This window comes from Suricata suricatta, chromosome 4 (genome assembly GCF_006229205.1).
Source record: "Suricata suricatta isolate VVHF042 chromosome 4, meerkat_22Aug2017_6uvM2_HiC, whole genome shotgun sequence".
NCBI classification, from domain to species: domain Eukaryota; kingdom Metazoa; phylum Chordata; class Mammalia; order Carnivora; family Herpestidae; genus Suricata; species Suricata suricatta.
In genome coordinates this window covers 1,149,860-1,167,523 of record NC_043703.1, presented here as the reverse complement: position 1 = coordinate 1,167,523, position 17,664 = coordinate 1,149,860, and the positions used below count along the sequence as shown (strand labels likewise).

The 17,664-nt window shown below is 56.5% G+C and overlaps 1 protein-coding gene across 4 annotated transcripts in view; it reads left to right on the top strand.

Annotated features, from left to right (window-relative positions):
- Positions 1–15,389, top strand: part of SPACA7 (sperm acrosome associated 7) — a 20,984-nt gene extending 5,595 nt beyond the window's left edge. The window contains exons 3-8 of one of the 4 annotated variants that reach the window (XM_029936425.1): positions 56–154; positions 892–999; positions 1,129–1,218; positions 3,498–3,569; positions 13,197–13,274; positions 15,231–15,389. In XM_029936425.1, the coding sequence (XP_029792285.1) occupies positions 56–154; positions 892–999; positions 1,129–1,218; positions 3,498–3,569; positions 13,197–13,274; positions 15,231–15,247 (464 nt within the window). In that variant the 3' untranslated portion in view covers positions 15,248–15,389. Of the gene's footprint in view, positions 1–55; positions 155–891; positions 1,000–1,128; positions 1,219–1,378; positions 1,576–3,497; positions 3,570–13,196; positions 13,275–15,230 lie in introns of those variants that run through there. The other 3 variants (XM_029936426.1, XM_029936427.1, XM_029936429.1) reach the window with 3 other exon arrangements.
- The last annotated feature ends 2,275 nt before the right edge of the window (positions 15,390–17,664 follow it).

Here is a 17,664-nt window from a genome sequence, read left to right as displayed (position 1 = left end):
GAGCTGAAGGTCCTGCTCCGCTGGCTCTAACGTGGCCTCGTGTGCTTTTCCCAAGATGAAATTCTAGTCCAAGAGATGTTGGATCCAAAGAGATCGTCACCGGCTGGAAATCAAAGCACATCAGCATTATCGACACAGCTGTTCAAGGATAGAAGTAAGTGCACGTTGTTTAAACCTGTAACTGCGTGTCTTCCTGGAGGTCTGTGGCTTTGAAGACACGCCCCAGCTGCTGCTGCTGGGGCCAAAGCGAAGGGCGGCGTGGGAGGAACGGCCGTCCAGAACCGTTTCTGTGACCTCGTGGAGACCGAGGGCCCAGCCGAGGCCGGCAGACGAGCCCCTCTTTGGGGGTGTCGGGGTGCACTGCAAGCACAGAGGGGGTGAGCCCCTGCGGGAACGGGGGGGGGCACGGAGACAGGAACCTGCAGCTCCCCGGAGAGTGCGGGCAGGGACACGGACCCCTTTCCCCCCGGGCTAGAACTAACGTGCAAGGAGGCTGCCCGAGGCCGCGCCACTGGTGAGCAGGACGAAGACCTCGCCTTCCCTGAGCACAGCGCCCAGGCTGAGAACCAGGACGAATCTGTGGGGGGCACTTGCTAAGGGGAGAGCGGGGAGCAGAACCCACACGCGGGGCGTGAGCCGCATTCGGCGGCCGAGAGGGAAGTCGGCACCTTCTTGAAATTGCGCGTCCAGATGCGAGTCCCAGGAACCGTCCGCGGGGGCCCAGACTGCTGGGTTCACGGCGGTCAGAGGACACATTAACTTTCCGAGGCACGTTTTCGGTAGAACTTGACAACTCTGTTAGCATTCCATAAAATGCAGTGTGGACTCAAGTGTGCACATGTGTGTAATCAAAAAATCGTTTCCCAATGTTTTCCATGGTCTTCATCGAAGATGCCGGCGTGGATGAAGATTTTCAAGTTGGTGGCGCTCAGAGTTACCAAGGACTCTCAGATAATTCACAATTCTTTGTTGGCAGCGACGACAAAACTTTGAATAATGGTAAATGCAACCCAGTAACGCCCCTGCCTCACGGAGAAGGCGGTGGGGAGGAGAGGGACCCCGTCCCCATCATGGAGGACGGAAGCGCGGCTGGAGAGAGGCTGAGGCTGCCTTACTGCCGTTGGGCAGACGTCCCGTGTCGCCCAGGAACCGCCCGCCCAGCACCCCTGCCCGTGGGTCTGACCTGGAAAAGCAGAGGTGGCAGGAAGGTCCCGGCAGGTGGGTGGCCAACAGTGCGGAGGAAGGACCACACTGCCCGCCCCTCCCCAAACGTCAGCTGGTCCCTGCCCCTCCCTGAGGGTCAAGGGTCGGGCGGGAGAGCCAGTATCCCCCCACCCAGGCCAGCCCCCCAGAGTGAGGGAACGTGTCCCTCCAACAGCCAAGGTTGCTGGAATGAACTCCAGTGTGCCAAGGCTCCGGGGCTGAGCAGCTGTCCCCGTGGGGCGGCAGATCTTCTCCTCACCCTGGAGATGACGCAGAAGAACGGGGCGCCTGTGGCCCGCGGGAGCCTGGCCTGCGGAGGCTTGTGGGCCCTCCAGGAGGACCTTGTGAAATGGCAGCTTTCTGTTTCTACCACTTTTCTGTGTGTCTTTGTTGGGGGCTTTGCCCTGAGGAAGAGCTTGCCCCTTATTTATTCATTCACTTACCCCAGATTTGCCTCAGGGGCCCCTCGTGTGTCCCTGTGGCCTTGTTGCCTCACCCCCCTCCTTCTGAGTGCCTCCGCACCGTCTGGCACCGTGAGGTGTTCTGGGCCGCTTGGCCTCGCCTTGCCCTACCCTGGGGTCTGATGCTTTCTCACCAAACCGTGGAACTCAGAAACAAAGAAGCCGGTGTCAGGCAGACTTGAGCAGAACAGCATTGCCTCTCTCCCCTCCAGGCAGGGCCGGAAGTACATGACACACACGGAGAAAGGCGCACACACACACGTGCATGTGCAGAGACGTGCTCACAGATATGTGTGTGTGCACACGCAGACATGTGCATGCATGTGTACATGCAAAGTGTGCACACAGACATATGTGCAGATATACACAGACACTTGCATGAGCACAGACACGTGTGCACATGCAGAGTATGCACACAGATACGTGTGCAATGTGTAGAGATACAAGTGCACATGCAGACACGTGTGTGCACATGCAGACGTGCACATGTGTGTGTACATGCAGAGACTGCACATAGACACGTGCACACAGTCATGCACAGACACGCACACAGAGATGTGTGTACATGCAGATGTACAGACACAGATACACACGTGTGCGCACCCAAGCACTCACAGATGTGTGCACACACACAGACAGAGGCATGTGCGCGCACACCTATATCAAACTGTCTCCCTCCCTCTTTCTCTGCAGAAAACCACGACTTGAAGTGGGTGTGACCTCCGGGCCCCTGTCCCACTCCTTTGTAACTGTGTTAAGAATCTGGCTCCCGTTTTCCACAATAATCGGAGCACTTGCTTAGTCTTGCTTGGAATTGCCCCCCCACCTCCCCCGGGAAAGTCAGGTCTGCCCGCAGAGAGCAGGGCCCGTGAGTTCTCTGTCTCCATCGCGCGTGGGGTCCCCGGGGCACATCTTGCCTCCGGAAAGTCCGCCGCACTGCTGCCGTCTGCGTCTCTCTTCGGTCTCCTCCCGCTGTTGGCTTTAGATGCTCATATGTGAATATGTGAGCGTTACCGTGCTTTTAGAAGTCGTCACGATAGGAAAAGGTGCCCCAGAAACCGCTTGTGGCCTGCCACGCGCATGCCCAGTGGGCCGGCCCCAGGAGTCCCGTGTTCCCTGGCGCACACATGAGGAGATACACGTGCACTCACGTCCCCTCCCTTGTTAGATGAGGGCGCCCACCGTGAACCTCCAGGCTCCGCCGTGTCCCCCCACGGCCGGCTGGGAGCCCGTGAACACCCTGGGGGGAGCCGGGGCCTGGTTCCAGCCGCGGCGCGCCCCCCTGTGCGGGTGAACTGCAGCACCTCGTGCCCGCCGTCGGTCCACGTGTCTCGCACGGTGCCCTGAGCAACGGCCTGCTGCCCGTGAGCTTACATATTGGTGCACACGCAAATTCTCAGAACCAGGAAACGTCAGCAAACGAGTGAATCCATAGTCTTTATAGTCACATGATGTCTGACTCGAAACTTGCAGGATGACGTTCCAGAACACATTGTTTTTTTAACGTTTATTTATTTTGTGAAAGAGAAAAGGCACACGTCATGGAGGGCAGAGAGAGAGAAAGAGAGAAAGAACCCCTAGCAGGCTCCTCACTCTCCGTGCAGAGCCCAACACAGGCTCGAACCTACGAACAGAGAGATGGTATCTGGAGCCGAAGTTGGACACTTAACCAACGGAACCGCCCAGGTGCCCCCAAGACATATTTTTAAATAAAACTTGAAAATGATACTAGCATTCAACTTAACATTTGACAATAAAACATGGCCGAAATGTTCATAAGTGTGTAATCAAAACAGTGTCTACCTGTTTTTTCCATGTTTATTATCATCAAAGAACCCAGTACTGACGAGAGTTACCAACTCAGCGGTCCTGAGGGTTACAGTGAATCACAGTTCTCTTCTGGCGGTAAGGACAGTCTCCAGTAAGGTAACTGACTCAGTGACTGCCCCCTGCCTGTGTGCCAGGGAGGCTCGGGGCTGGGGAGGCCGTCTGCCTCGCCGCCGGCACGAATGAGAGCATCTCTGCCCTGCGCACGCCACGGGTTTCCTTTGCGTAGATGAGTGCTGTTGATGTGTTCAGGCTGAGCTCGATCCCGCTGCCCTCTTCCACTCTTCTCTGGCTTCCATCCACTTTAACATCGATGTTTTCGCGTTTTCCGAACAAACTGCATTATCGCATACAAATAGAATTTCTTCCTCTTTACCAATGTTTATGCATCTCATTGGTTTCTCTTGTCTGATTGCACGGGCTGATGTTTCTAGAATAACGGCTGGAAGTGGTTGGAAGTAGCGGAGTTAGGGGGTGTCAGTGTCCTGTTCACAGTCTTAGCAGAAGCACCCCGTGTGTTTGGCCAATAAGTAAGATTCTGGCTTTTGGACAAAGGTTTATATATTTTAATGTGTAAAGAAGGCATCCATCAACTTTTTAGTGTTTTGTCACAGTCTTTTCCATTATCTTTGGCAATGCTCAAGTTTTTTCTTTACATCTATTAATGTGGTGAATGATGTATTCATGGGTTTTCCAGTATTAAACCAACCTTGCATTCCTAGAACAAATCTTACTTGGTCATGGTCATTATTTTGGATCCTTCTGGTCAATGTTTTATCTAGTATTTTTGCACCCAAATACAGTTTGCAGGCGGTATTAGTCTGTAGTTGTTGTTGGGGTTTTTTGGGTACTTTTTATGGGATTGAAATGTCAATGTAATACATGCTTCATAACAAAGAATTTAAATTTTTTTCTTCCTTTTTGAACCTCTTTGAAAATTTAAAGAGCATTGAAACCATCTGGTCTTTTCAGATTTGTAGAAATGCCCTCTGAAACCATTTCATTCCGGTTGGTTTTCCCTGAGTAATTACTCAGTAACCTTCTCTGTTTCTTCCAGGGAATGGGATTCATTTAATCTTTCTTAATCAAATGGAGTCAGCTTTAGCAATCTATATTTTTAGGAAATCATCCTTTTCTTCTGTGTTCTCAACGTATTTGCAAGGAGGTCTCCAGCTACCTCATCTTAGAAATACCATTTGTTTCCCCTTTGTCATTTCTTATCTTACAAATACATGCTCTTTCTTGCTCTTCCTTACCAGACAAACCAGCTCTTTTGCCTAATGTATTAAGTTTTTCCCAAGATCTAAGGTATTGACGTATTACCGAACTGCACTGAGTTTCCGCTCTACACCTGATTTACCTCTGCCTTTGTCATCAGTATTTCTTTCTTTTGGCTTTTTTTGTAGTGAACGTTGTTGCCTTTTGCCTGTCTTCGGGCTGAGTAGCTCACTTACTTCATTTTACCCAAATGTGGTTGGTGCTCTGCTCTGTAATGTGCCCCATAGATTCTCATGGATCATGTTTTCATTGTCATTATCTTCTAGAACCTCTACAAATTATAGTGCACACTTCCTTTTGTACCCAAAAGTTGACTAATAAAGTGTTTCCGATTTCCAGGTAGTAGGACCTTTTCTCTTTGTTTGATCATACTGTGGTCGGGAAGCATTTTCAGTAGTGCTGCTGTGTAGTGGGCTTGCGTTTTCTTGGCAAGCTGACGTATTCACTAGTTCCCGTGAGCGCTCTGCCGCCACGGGACGGGGACTTGCAGTACCTGCCTACTGACGATGTGGTTTGGGCCCCTCTCTGCTCACCTCTTATCTTCTCCCCTAATCTTTTCCTAGAAGGGGGTGTAAATTCCCCAACTATAAATGTGTTTTGTGTACATATATGCGCACTTCCTGTAGTTTTTGCTTTATAAGCGTGATTCTTATGAGATGCGGTGCAAGGATGTCTATGAGCATTATCTCTTCATTATGATTCTGGCTTTCAGTATTAAAAAGGACCTTTCTTTGTCACGTTTAATGTTTTCGTGCCTGGAGTTTACTTTTCTCTGATACAAGGATCACTACTGTTGGCTTTCTTGGTATTTCAGTTTACCTGCTTTCTTCATCTTTAAATAAATAAGCTGCCTCGATGGAAGTACACACTGTGTACACGGATCTTGTGTTCGCCCTGTCAGTGAAGAGACCTCTCCTGAAGTCCGAAGCCTCCCTCCAGGGGGAGGGGTTGAGGAACGGTGCCCGGGAGGCCCCCAGGCCCTTCCTCCCACCTCCTGCCACAGCCTCCGACGGACCTTCTACTGCTTGGAAAAAGCTAACCAGAGATAAGAAGGCAGCTCCCAATCGCACCTGGCCCCACAGACTAAGGGAGTGACGTGCGGAGGAGCCGGGGCGCTGGTCTCGTGGAGAGCATGGCCACCCCCTCTGTTCCCTGCCCCCCACTGGCCCACGAGTCCCTGCGTGCTCCCGAGGGGGTGCTGTGTCCTCCTGTCGCCCAGCACTTTGTACACGGCAGGTGTCCCTGGGCTCTGGATGAACAAACTGCCGCAGCTGAAGGGGATCCTGGAACCTTGGGGTTGGTTGAACAAAAGACTGGCCAAGACGCTGTGTGGGAGTGTGTGGAGGAGACGCTGATTCATTAAACCCAGAACGGGCAAAATTCCGTCCTGTTCTAACGCCTCCACCAGCCACTGAAAGGCAGTTGGATAGAGCTCCGTGTGCCGCTAGGGGCTCTGGGACCCGCCGGGGAGGCGGGCCGGGGAGGCACCGACCAGGGAACGGGGAGAAAGATGGAGAAGGAAATCTCTCTGAGCTCTCGGATGGCAAAGGACAAAGATGGGCGTGGCAGGGACAGGACGGGACGGGAGCATGTCTGGAGAGAACCTGTCTCCTTCAAGGGAGTCCATGCCTCGGCCAGAGGCGCCTCCCCCCAGGAACCGGCCTCCCTCAGGCCTTTGGCTTTCACAGCGCAGGGGCGCCGGGTGGGGACAGGAAGTCCGCGTCCCGGCAGCAGCGACATCTGTAAGAGCCAGAAACAGACGTAGGCCCGCTGCTGATGAGGCGCCTGGTCCCCGAGCCCCAAAGGGCCGGGTCGTGCCATTGGGAAGCTGTGTGCGCGTGAAGGCCACGGGCACAGGCGGCCCCCCACCGTCTGCCAGGCCCCCAGGGCGCCCCAGGGGCCTTCCTCCTCTGTGCTGGTTTCCTGTGTTCTTGAGACCCCTTGTCTCTGCGTCCTGGGGATGCAAGTCCCAGGTGCCGGCGTGGCAGGCAGCTCCTTCGAGGCCGTGAGGAGTCGCTTCCACGCTCCCCAGCTCTCAGTGGTCTCTGGGCCTCGCCGGCCTGTAGCAGCCTCCCCCCGCCTCTGTGGCATCGCCTGCCTCTAGACTGGTCACAGCTGCGGCAGCAGCCCCGTTTCCACGGCGCCGTGACATCGCCTGGCAGCGGACGCCTTCTTGGGGGGCCTGGACACAGACCCGGCCGTCCCGCCGAGCGTGGACTGCGGTAAAAAGGAAATGAACACTCTCTGTCTCGTTTTCACTAAGAAATAGTGCAAGGCTCAGAGGAGCCTTGTCTGGTTTGCTGTGCTGTTCTCCGTCCGGCGGCGACCAGCGAAGGGCAGCCACCGTGGGGCCTGTGGGTGGCGGCGGCGTCCAGGAGGTTGTTCCTGAGGAATCGGTGGCCCGGAGCACTGCCCTTGTGTTCCCGGGGGTGGGCGGCGGTCTGGCGGGGACAGTGATGTCCCGACTGCCGCCAGGGGGCCGGAGGGACCCGTGTTCAGTGCTGCCAGGCTGCCGCTGAGCTGCAGACCGAGGGCCTCGTGGTGACTCTCGGGCCGAGTGTGTTTGTCCCCTGCGCTATGTTGTTCTGGGCGGGAGACCGTGAGGCCCTTCAGCCGGCAGGTGGTGGCCAGTGACGACAGCATCAGCGCGAACTCGGGTGCTTCATGGTAGGAGACATGGCCCCACGGACCGTGGCTGCCATGCAGGGCGCAGGCGCTGAGGAGGCCGAGGACGGTGACCTGCGGGCGGTCCACGCTGTCGCAAGCGCATCGGAAGCTTCGCAGGAGCAGGGAGGTGTGTGCGGAGCCCGCTGCGGTGGCAGCCGTGACCAGCGGGGGGAAGCCGCTGTCGCCCCAGCCTCGTCCTGGAGAGCAGACTTCATGACCCTGAGAGAACCGCCATCGCCCCGAGGACGCCTCCTCCAGGGGGACTCCGGGTCTGGCTGCCACGACCCTTGCCCCTTCCAGGACACTCCCCACCCCCCGAGCCCAGAGCGGCGCAGGCAGGGCCCCCAGCGGGCACGTTCTGGAAGGCGGCGCGCTGGCCCAGGGTAGCTGCCGAAAGCCGGAAGCCACGAGAGCCACCCACGGAGCTGGCGGACGGGACACGGCTCCCAGCCCACCGTGTGGGTCGCGTGGCACGTGTCTGGGTGGCGGCAGTGGCGGCGGAGATTCACAAGGACGCTGCTGGTACAGGATGGAAAAAGGCGTCCCCTGAGGGAAGGAAAGCCTAGTGTCTAAGATGGTCTCCTGACTTGAAAAGCCGTGACCTCTGTCCTTCCTCGGGAGGGACCACAGGACCCCATGGCTGTCCTGCAGACGTTCTCCAGTCGAGGCCTCTGTCCACTCCCCCTGCACTTACCCCCAGTCCTCCACGTGCGGCCACGGAAAGGGCCACAAAGCCCAGAGCCCCACTACCTGCCTGTGACGCTCCCCGGCCTGGGGGCCCCTCCTGGACAGGCAGCGGGAGGCAGCCCTCGGTCGCCCTGGGGCTGGCCCCTGGCACAGGAGAATCGTGCACGCGTGGTCGTCAGTGGTGTGTGAGCATGAAGGGTGACTGCCTCTCCGTGGCCGTGATAACCGTGTGGTGACGGTGATGTCCTCGCCCTCGGAGTGCAGACCATCACCCGAGGGACCTCACAGCGGTCCATGTCAGCCCGGAGGCCGGGGACCTGAGGATCTCGCCTTGGAGGTTCACACCCCGCTCAAGGGCGCTGGGGAATGGGGGCCGGAGCTCCCAGCGGCCCAGGGCAGTGAAGACCAGCTCTGTGACAAGCTCTTGCTTTTCCTGGCTCTGCTGGTGGCCCCGCGTCTCTGCTCCGCTCTGTCAGATCCCACCTGCCTGAGGATGGCTGCCAGGAAGAACAATGGGGGTGATTTTACCTTTCAGGTGTCCCTGCAGGAAGCGATTTCCATCTCAGAAGCCAGCAGCCCGCACTTCCTGCCTCCCGGGGTGCCTCGGGGGAGGGCCCCCCCCCCCAGCCTTCCTGGGCAGATCTCTCTAGAACCTTCTCCCTTCCACAGGGATAACACAGGGCTCTGGGACGGTCAGATTGCGGACACTCCCTTCCCCTCACGCTGACCTCACCCAGCACAAACGGGACCTTGGCTTGTGCTTCGTCCTCAACCTCCAGACCTGCCATGGTCTCATACACGGGGTGAGAAGGCGCTCGCGATTCGTAGGGAAACGGCCCTAGAGAGCAGCCCTCTTCTTTGTCTCTGGCCACCAGCGAGCGGCCGTGCTCTGCTCCGCGGGCACCCCACGCGTTGAGGACGCCTTGCTCAGGGCTGCGCCGAGCGCCCCGGAGACACGGAGGTATAGACGCCACCACATCGCCCTCCTGAGCCACACCTGGGGATAGTGAGGCAAGGGGGGTTGGAGTGGGCCCAAGGAATGAATCTCTCATGTGAAATTCTGGCCGCCACCGCAGGGCACCTCTTGGAACCTGCCGGGCTCCACTTCCTGGGCGGGGGCACTCCTCTCCCGCCAAGGCCATAGGGGGGCTGCTCCTGTGATACGTCCTTCCCTGGGGTGGGGTCATTCTCTGCTTGACCTCAACCCCATGGCAGCCGTCATCCGCCAGTGGAAAGCCAGCTAACCGTCCCGACATCCTTCTCGGCTGAAGAGGCCTGGGGACGGACATGGGGCAGTGGAAAGATTCCGGGCGGAGAGGGAGAGCCTGCCAGACCCAGGCTCCGCTTCTTCCTGGCTGTGTCCTCTGAGCCACAGTTCAGCATCTGTAAGCCAGGGTCACAGCGCCTCCAGCTGTGGGGTTAGTGGGACAAAGGTGAGAGCTGGGACGGGTCTTGACCCATAAGTGCTAGGGGTTAGCACTAGGGGTCCTGGGTTTTCGTAGGATACAGCGTGATGTCAGGGCTCATCCTGTGTACAGAGTCACGTAACCGTCACCACAGACGACACTCGGAAGAGGTCCCCACCCGAAAACGCCATCCTCCTTCCACCCCTCCAGCCCTCCCGTGCTGACCCGTGGCCCGTTCCCGTGACTTCCCCCCTGTCCAGATGCCCTGTACTACAAAGACCATGCAGACCTCTGAATGTGGTTTCCTCAGCTAGCAGCACATTCGAGACTCCTGCATGTTTGCCCACCATTGCTCGTTTCTCCTCACCCTAGCCTCTGTGGGCTGTCTCCTTCACCGGCGGAGGGGTTTGGGAATTACAAATAAAGCCGCTGGACACGTTTGCATCGAGGTTTGGGGTCAATATAAATGTGCCTTTAGTTGAGGGAAAGTGTAGACGTCTGGCAGCTAGGTTTTACTTTGTAAGAAACTGTCAACAGAAGTGACATTCCATAAGCAGAGTGGGAGCTGCCCTCCTCAACCCTCGATTTTCTTCTTTTTGAGCCGCCCTGACAGGTGCGCAGTGATCTTACTGTAGCCGTAATCTGCAGTTCCCTAATGACTGATGACGCTGAGCATGTTTTCATGTGTTTATTTGCCATCTGAGTGTCTTCTTTGGTCGAGTGTTTAAGTATTTTGCCCATTTTCCCGAGTTGATTTTCCTACTGTTGAGTTTTGAGATGCGTTTATATATTCCGGATGCAAGTCTTTGTCACATGTGTGATTGATTGGAAAGATTGCCTCCGGTCTGTGGTTTGCTTTTCATTTGCATGCCAGTGTCTTTCCAAGATCAGAAGTTCTTAATTTTGGTCAAATCCAATTTATCAAATTTCATTTTTGGTGTCAAATATAAGAAATCTTTGCCTAATTTAGTCACAAACATTTTCTGTGTTCTCTCCTAGGAGTTTTAAAATTGTAGACTTTACATTTAGAGCTATGATCCATTTTGAGTTAATTGTGTATATGGTACAAGATAGGATTCTTTCGGTTTGGTTTGCTCTCTTGCCTGCGTGATGTCCAGTTCCAGCCCCTTTGTTGCAAAAGCTCTCTGCATGCCTGCGCGCATGTTGGCAGTTAATGGATCGTTGGTGAGGGGGCTGTTTCTGGATTGTCTCTCGTTCCGTTGACTTACGTTTGCTCTTTTTCAGGCATCACATTGTCTTGGCCACAGTATGTTGATACCAAGATTTGAAATCAGGTAGTGAGTCCTCCGGCTTTGCTCTGATTTTCAAAATCAACTTGGTTATTCCGGTCTCTCTGTCTTTGCATATCCATTTTAAAAACAGCTTGTTAATTTCTGCGGAACATAGTGTTGGGACTTTGGTCGGCATTGCTGCGGGTCCGTCAGTCTGGCGGGCACCGGCTTCCTAACCATACTCGGTCTCGCACTCCGAGGAGGCCCCTGACTTCTCGCGCGGAGTTTCGTAGTATGCGGCAAAAAGGCCTTGCATAGGTTTTCTTAGATTTATCCATAAGTATTTCATAATTCTTGGTGTAATTGAAGTGATACTGCTTTTTAAATTTGGACATCCAGTTGTTCATTTCTGGTATATAGAAACGTGATTGTTTTGCAAAGACTCTGTGCCCTCCCCCTCTTGCTCAACTCACTCTTCCATTCTAGAAGCTTCCCGGTAGATACTTTGGGACTTTACGACTTGCTGAATCATATCATCTGTGAATGGATTTTTTTTTCTTTCCAATACATGCCCCTTTTATTCATTTTTCTTGCCTTATCCCACCGGTTCCAGGACAATGCTGAAGGTTAAGTACGAGTGGTCAGAAACGACAGTCTTTCATAAATAGGCGTATCTATTGCAAAATAGAGACCTTTTCTTGTAAAAAGTCAGCAAATATTTTACTCTTTGAGAGCAATAAGGCCCTTGTTGCGACGACTTCACTCTGCGTAGAAGCGACCAGAATCCACCCGTAAGAGTCAGTGCAGCTGCGTTCCGACGAAGCTTGGGTTACTAAAACCAGCACCGATCAGCATCCAGCCTGGGGAGCCCGCTTCCCAGCCCCCGAGCTCCTGAAATGAGCTGTTGGTTGGTTCTTGTTTATCCCGTTGTTGGTTGGTTCTTGTTTATCCCGTTGTTGGTTGGTTCTTGTTTATCCCGTTCATGTGGGGACTGACGTGTCTGATTGCCGAGCGTTGGACCAGACCCGTATTTCTGAGATGCGGCCGGGAGGCGATGTCCTTTGTGTATCTTTTGGATTCAATTCTCCAGAACTTAGGTAAGAATTTTTGCACCTAAGTTCATGAATGCTGTTGGCCTGTAGTTTTTTCTTCTCTGACGCTTTTGTCTAGTTTTGGTTGGAAGACTAATGGCCCACCCAGAGTGCATCGGGAAGTGTTCCCTTTCCTTCGGTTTTCTAGATCTGTCGGTATGGGATGACTATGACTTCCACAGAAATGTCCACTAGGAGTTTCCAACGAAGACAGTAGGGCCTTTACTTTGTGCAAAAAGGTTTTTACGCACACGTTTTATTTCTTCCGTAGATGAAGGGCTGTTTGGTGTATCCGTATCTTCTCCAGTGAGCGTTGGTGGTTCGTGTCTCCATAGAGGGATGTGCCCCTTTCAAGTAAATAGCAGCGTTGGCCGTTGGCCGTAGCAGTGTCTCAGCGCCCCTCTCCCGTCGGCAGGATCTGCAGTGCAGTCCGCTCTCTCACTCTTGGTATCAGTAATCTGTACCTTTCCTTAAGTCCCTGGTGGTCTGATTCATAGCTTATCAATTTTATTGATCTGCTCAAAGAACTGGGCTTTCTGTTTCATTTTCTCATGTTGCTTTTCTATTTTTTTATCATAGTGATTTTTTCTTTTATTATTTTCTTTTCTTTTCTCTGCATATTTTGAGGTTTTCCTCTCCTTTTTTTAATGACTTGTTAACGTGAATACTTAGGTCGTAGATTCAAAACTTTTCTTCCTTTCTGTTGGGAACGGTTAGCTCCTTTTAATTCCACTTTAATCCCATCCTACACATTTCAGTATGCTGTGTTTTTATTTTTGTCAGTTCAAAATGCCTTATAACTTACCTTTTAAGTTCTTTTAAATTCGTGGCCCAACTTCAGCAGTTCGGAAGTTGTCTGAGAGGCTGGGGAGGGGGGAGGAGCGGGAAGCAGGGAGGGCGGAGGGAGAGGGCGCCCACCTTCAAGGTTCTCTTGCGTGTTCCTGGCTGCGCGCAAATGGAGTTTGGGGAAAACTTCAGGACGGCGGTCTTGCCACACTTGGAGGGTGGGCCCAGCCACGGCGAAGGCCGCACCCCTGGACCTTGGGGACGCCCCCACGGTATGGGGCAAGGGCGGGTTCCGGGATGGGGGGTGCGCTGTCATTCAGTCTGCGTCCAGATCAAGGACATCATCCCAGTGACCGGAAGCATCTGAAGGACACGGGCCGGCGCGGCAGCGTGAGGAGATGGCAGCAGGGCCGAGTCCGTGACCGCCCGGGGCCCCCGCAGGCCTGGCCTGGCGCTGGTTTCCCCAGAGCTGACAGCGTTCTGAAGCTGGGAGGCATTTGGAACTATGACTTGCGGCTTGACCGAATTTTGATCATTTTGCTGCTTTTTTCTTCACAGGAAAGAAATTAAAAACTGATCAATATAAAAAAATATCAATTGTGGACAAAATCCTCCAAAACAGTGGAAAAGCTTCAGGTAAGTGGAGTAACAGATAAGTGGGTCCTTGTGCTGGGGTGCCCCCCGCCGTGGAGAGGGGCGCACGTCCGCTCCAGGGGACGGCTCTCCGCAGGGCCAGGTGACGGGCAGACCGGCAGGGACCCCACACGGGCTTCTGTGTTGTCAGCGTGGGACTCCTGGCCCATCGAGTCCAAATCCCACGCGTCCTGGGGCACGTGTGGGTGTCCCCTCCCTCCTCAGCCGTCCCTGGGACCTGTGAGGCCCCATCACACGCCGCGGGACCAGGCCCAGCAGGTCCCCAAGCCTCCCTGCGGGCAGCCTCCCGCCCAGGAGTCCTGCACCGGTGGGCGCCCTGACCTCCCCCCGCCCCCACCCTCTCAGACGCTTCCTGACTGCTGAAGTTGGCCCACGAATTTCCCCCGGTGGCCTCTGTCCCGGCCCCATGCTTCTCCCCAGAACTTTCCAGAACACTTCTGAGCCTCTTCTCCAGGCCAGTCCTCTCTGGACCTCCTGGCATCTCCCAGGGAGACTCCGTAGTCACTAGATGGTTCATCCCGCACCCCCTGCATTCCTCCTGCCACACAGCTGTCCCCACACCCTGAGACCCCCCGGTCTGGGGACATGGCACACCCGAATGTCCGTCCAGGGTTGACGAGGACGTCCAGGGACTCGTGCACAGGCTGCGGCCTGGCACGTGAGTCAGTCCGTGTCGAACCGCACTGCTCCCGGTTCTGGGGACTGAGCGTGTGGACACCGACCCGGCCTCAAGGCACCCGTGTGCCAGGGGAGGTTAGGTGGCCCGCGGCTCCAGCCTGCCGGGACGCTTCAGGCCCGCGCCTTCCTGTCGGCGGCCCCTCCCAGCCCCCCACCACCCTCCTGCCGGCCTGCTGTCCTGTCCTCTGTTTAAATGCCCACCAGGGTGGAGCCACAGGCCACTCAAGACCTCGCATGTGTGACTGGTCACCAAGCACAGCCAGGGGCCACGCTGCCTCTGCGGGGCCAGAGCCAGCTGTGGGCGAGATCACAGGTCCCGCAGTTGGTCTGCACCTCCCCCAGCGGGACACCCAGGGCAGTGGGGGCAGGAAGGGGGTGAGCGCCCCGCCTGCTGCCAACTTCCCCGCCGGTACCCACATCCAGCCGCTTTCTGCTGCCTTAGACAGATGTCAGGGAGACTTTGCCAACCCCCCAGGTCCCGGGACCGAGAGTCCTGTCCTGAGACAGGAGCGTCCCCTGGGACCCCAGTATCTAAGGCCGGGCCCCCCCACCTGCGGGAGCTCCGCTGGCCGGGTGCCTGTCTGGGGGAGGGGCAGCGGGCGCTCCCCCGGCTCGAGGGCTCGGGCCCCAGCAGTGCGTGCATGCATGGGAGGGACCGTCCTTGACCTTTCTGAGCCAGATGTCACAGGACTGGGTCACAGGGGGCTGCCCAGAGGGGAGGGGACACCCCCAGCCCGGCCCAGCGGAGTTCAGGGGAGCCCCCACTGGGTTTGGAGGCAGAAGGTGGTGGCAATGAGGCATTAAAGGATGTGGCCTGCCCCTCCCTGCCTCTGTGACCCCCTCCCTGTGGCTCCTCCCCTCTCTGCATCAGGGCCGGGGCTCCCCACCCCCACGCTCACTGCCAGCCTCACCCAAACTCAGACCTCTTACCCCCCCGCCCCCCCGTCCCTCCTCCAAACAACACCTCCAGACCTCCAGGTTCGCCCTGGCCTCTCCGGGCTCTGTCTCGGCTGCCGTCCTCTGCACACCTGCAGGCCGAGACCCCCCCCTGGGAGCCCGCTCTCCCCACCCGGGACTCCCTTCCCGCTGCTCCTTCAGCCCCCACAGCACCCGTGACTGCTGCCCACAGACGGGGGGCGCGGGGGGCTGGCCTTGCGCCTCTCCGGTCCGGTGCCCGTGGGTCAGCGCGGGAGGATCCGGACCGCAGTGTGTGGGGATGAGCAGGGAGCCTGGAATTTCTCAGACTCTCTCTCCCAACAGGGCACACGTTCCGGTAGCGGAGGCGGCGGCTGAGGGTCCGAAGAGGGCGGTCAGCAAGGCCCTCCGCTCCGAGGAGCCCCCCCAGCAGGGCATCCCGGCCGTGGGGGACCCCGCGCCCGCCCTCAGGAATAAAGAGCACATTGGTGCGCATGCTGTTCACCGCGCTGTGCAGGAAACGCGTTTTATTCACGGCTCCCAAGCGGAGCTCCTGGTTTGAAGCTTCCGCTCGAGGGTGTGTGGGTTTCTTTTTGTCTTTGTTTTTAACTTTTTTTAATCTTTATTTTTGAGAGAGAGAAAGAGACAGAGTGTGAGTGGGGGAGGAGCAGGGAGAGAGGGAGACACAGAGTCCCAAGCAGCTCCAGGCTCTGAGCTGCCAGCACAGCCCGACACGGGGCTCCAACCCATGGGCTGTGAGATCGTGACCTGAGCCGAAGTTGGACGCTTAAAGGACTGAATCATCCAGGCGCCCCCCTCCCTTTTAAATAAAGAAACAGAAATGACTGCGTCTGGGGAAGGAAAGCGTCACGAGGCTCCTGTTAGAAAACAGGATAAGGCCTGAGGACACGGTGCTTCTGAGAGTCGTGTCCGGGAAGAACCGGAGCCCCCTGCCCCCCTCCTGTGGCTCGCCGTGCAGAGCTCACACGCGTGTGCACCAGACGCGCACAGAACGTCCTCGCATCGGAGCGTGTGCTGCGCACGGGAACACGCAGGCTGGGTCTCTGGGTCGGGGGGTGAGCGTGGGCTCCCGGGGAGGCCTGCGGCGTTTTCAGGGGCGGACCCGGTGTTTCTCTGAAGCAGGTTTTCTTCCCCGAGCCCATGGGGGTCACACCTCTGCTTGACTCGGGGCTGAGGCTGGGAAGGGTTACTGGGGACCAAGTGTGGCCGCCTCCTTTTTGCAGACGGGCGAGCGTGTGGCTGTCCAGGCGTCAGGTCCTAGAACCGCCCTGGAGAGGAGACTTCCATCCTGAGGCACAGTGTTAGCGGTGGACCGGTGTTTGTTCTAGAGCACAGAGCCATTTTATTAGTGGTTGCTGGCTGCCCACGCTTCTCCAGTGAAAGGAAAGTCCTCCCTTCTCTTTCCCCATCGCCATCCAGTCAGCGGTGGCATGGAGCCCCGGAGCCCTGGGGCCGGAGGACCGAGACTTCGTCCAGTCCTGTGCTGTCCTAGCTGCGGACCCTGAGGCAGAGGAGGGACACCGAGTGAGTCAGGGCCCGAGCAGGACGCAGACACCCGATTCCCAAGCCTTCCTACCTCAGCACCACCTTCCTGCGGCCCCTCAGACCGTATCTCGGGTGTGGGTTTGCTCTGGGCACGTAGTTCTAAGTTTTCTGTTTTGTCGCCTGCACTTGCTCCCACTCAGGTCTCAGGAGGCTCTCACATGGCCACATACAGCTGACCGTATCCTTGGTCCCAAGCAGGACTGGCAGTGTTTGCCCCAGGGGCCCTTTCTCAGAGCAGGACTGACCTCAGCAAGATAAAGTGCAAAAACACCATCTGCCAGGGCCCCCCCTCCCCCTCCCCCTCCCTCAGTCTCACGGGCTCCCTGGCTACAGTGACTTGTCAAAGCTGAAAACGTGATGACTTCACAGTCTGCTCTCGGTGATGGCTCGCGCGTGTCCAGACCCAGGTCTGCGTGCCGTGGGGGAAGGACGGTGCCGAGAACTACGTTTATGGGCAAAGTCGTCGGCGGAAGTAGCGCCAGCACAGGTCAGGTGGTGGCTTGGCTCACGGGCAGGGCGTCTGAGCCGGAAGGGAGGCTCCGCGGGTCCAGGGTCGAGCTGAGGAAGAGCCCGAGGAGGAGACGTGACCCTTGGGTGGCAGGAAGCTCGTGGGCGTGGGCTTTGCCCCCCGGGGCGCCCTGTCCCTGCGGCGGGTCATGGGTTGGAAAAAGTTTATAAGTACCGATTTATGATTTCAGTTTCAGAAATTGACTGAGGCCAGAGGTAGCCGGCTCTGGTGACAGCTCCCGACTCTCCAGTCAGGTCCCACGGCAGCGCGTCCGCGGCCCCCCGCCGGTCGGGAGAGACTCCCCTCTTACGGTGCCGCCAGCGATTCTTTACATATTTCAAAGCTATTTTATCAAGTTCAAAACGACTAAATTATTATGTCTTTCTGGTGGCCCGAAGCGTCTGTTGTGTGACAGGTCTCTCTCTTACCTTTGGATTCCTCCTTGCTGTGAATCCACTCTGCTGGGGGCACCCGCGTGGCTCCTCGTTACGTGACGGTCGGTCTCCGCTCAGGACTTAATCCCACGGTCGTGAATTCAAGCCCTACATTGGCTCCACGCTGTGCACGGAGCCTACGTATAAAAACCCAACCTTGGATATTAATAGACGTAATTACACGGATTTTCCTTTGGCTCACGTCCGCGTGGGGTGTCCGCCCCCATCTCGCAACGTCAGCTTTTCTGAGCATTGTATTTCCTGTCGTGTT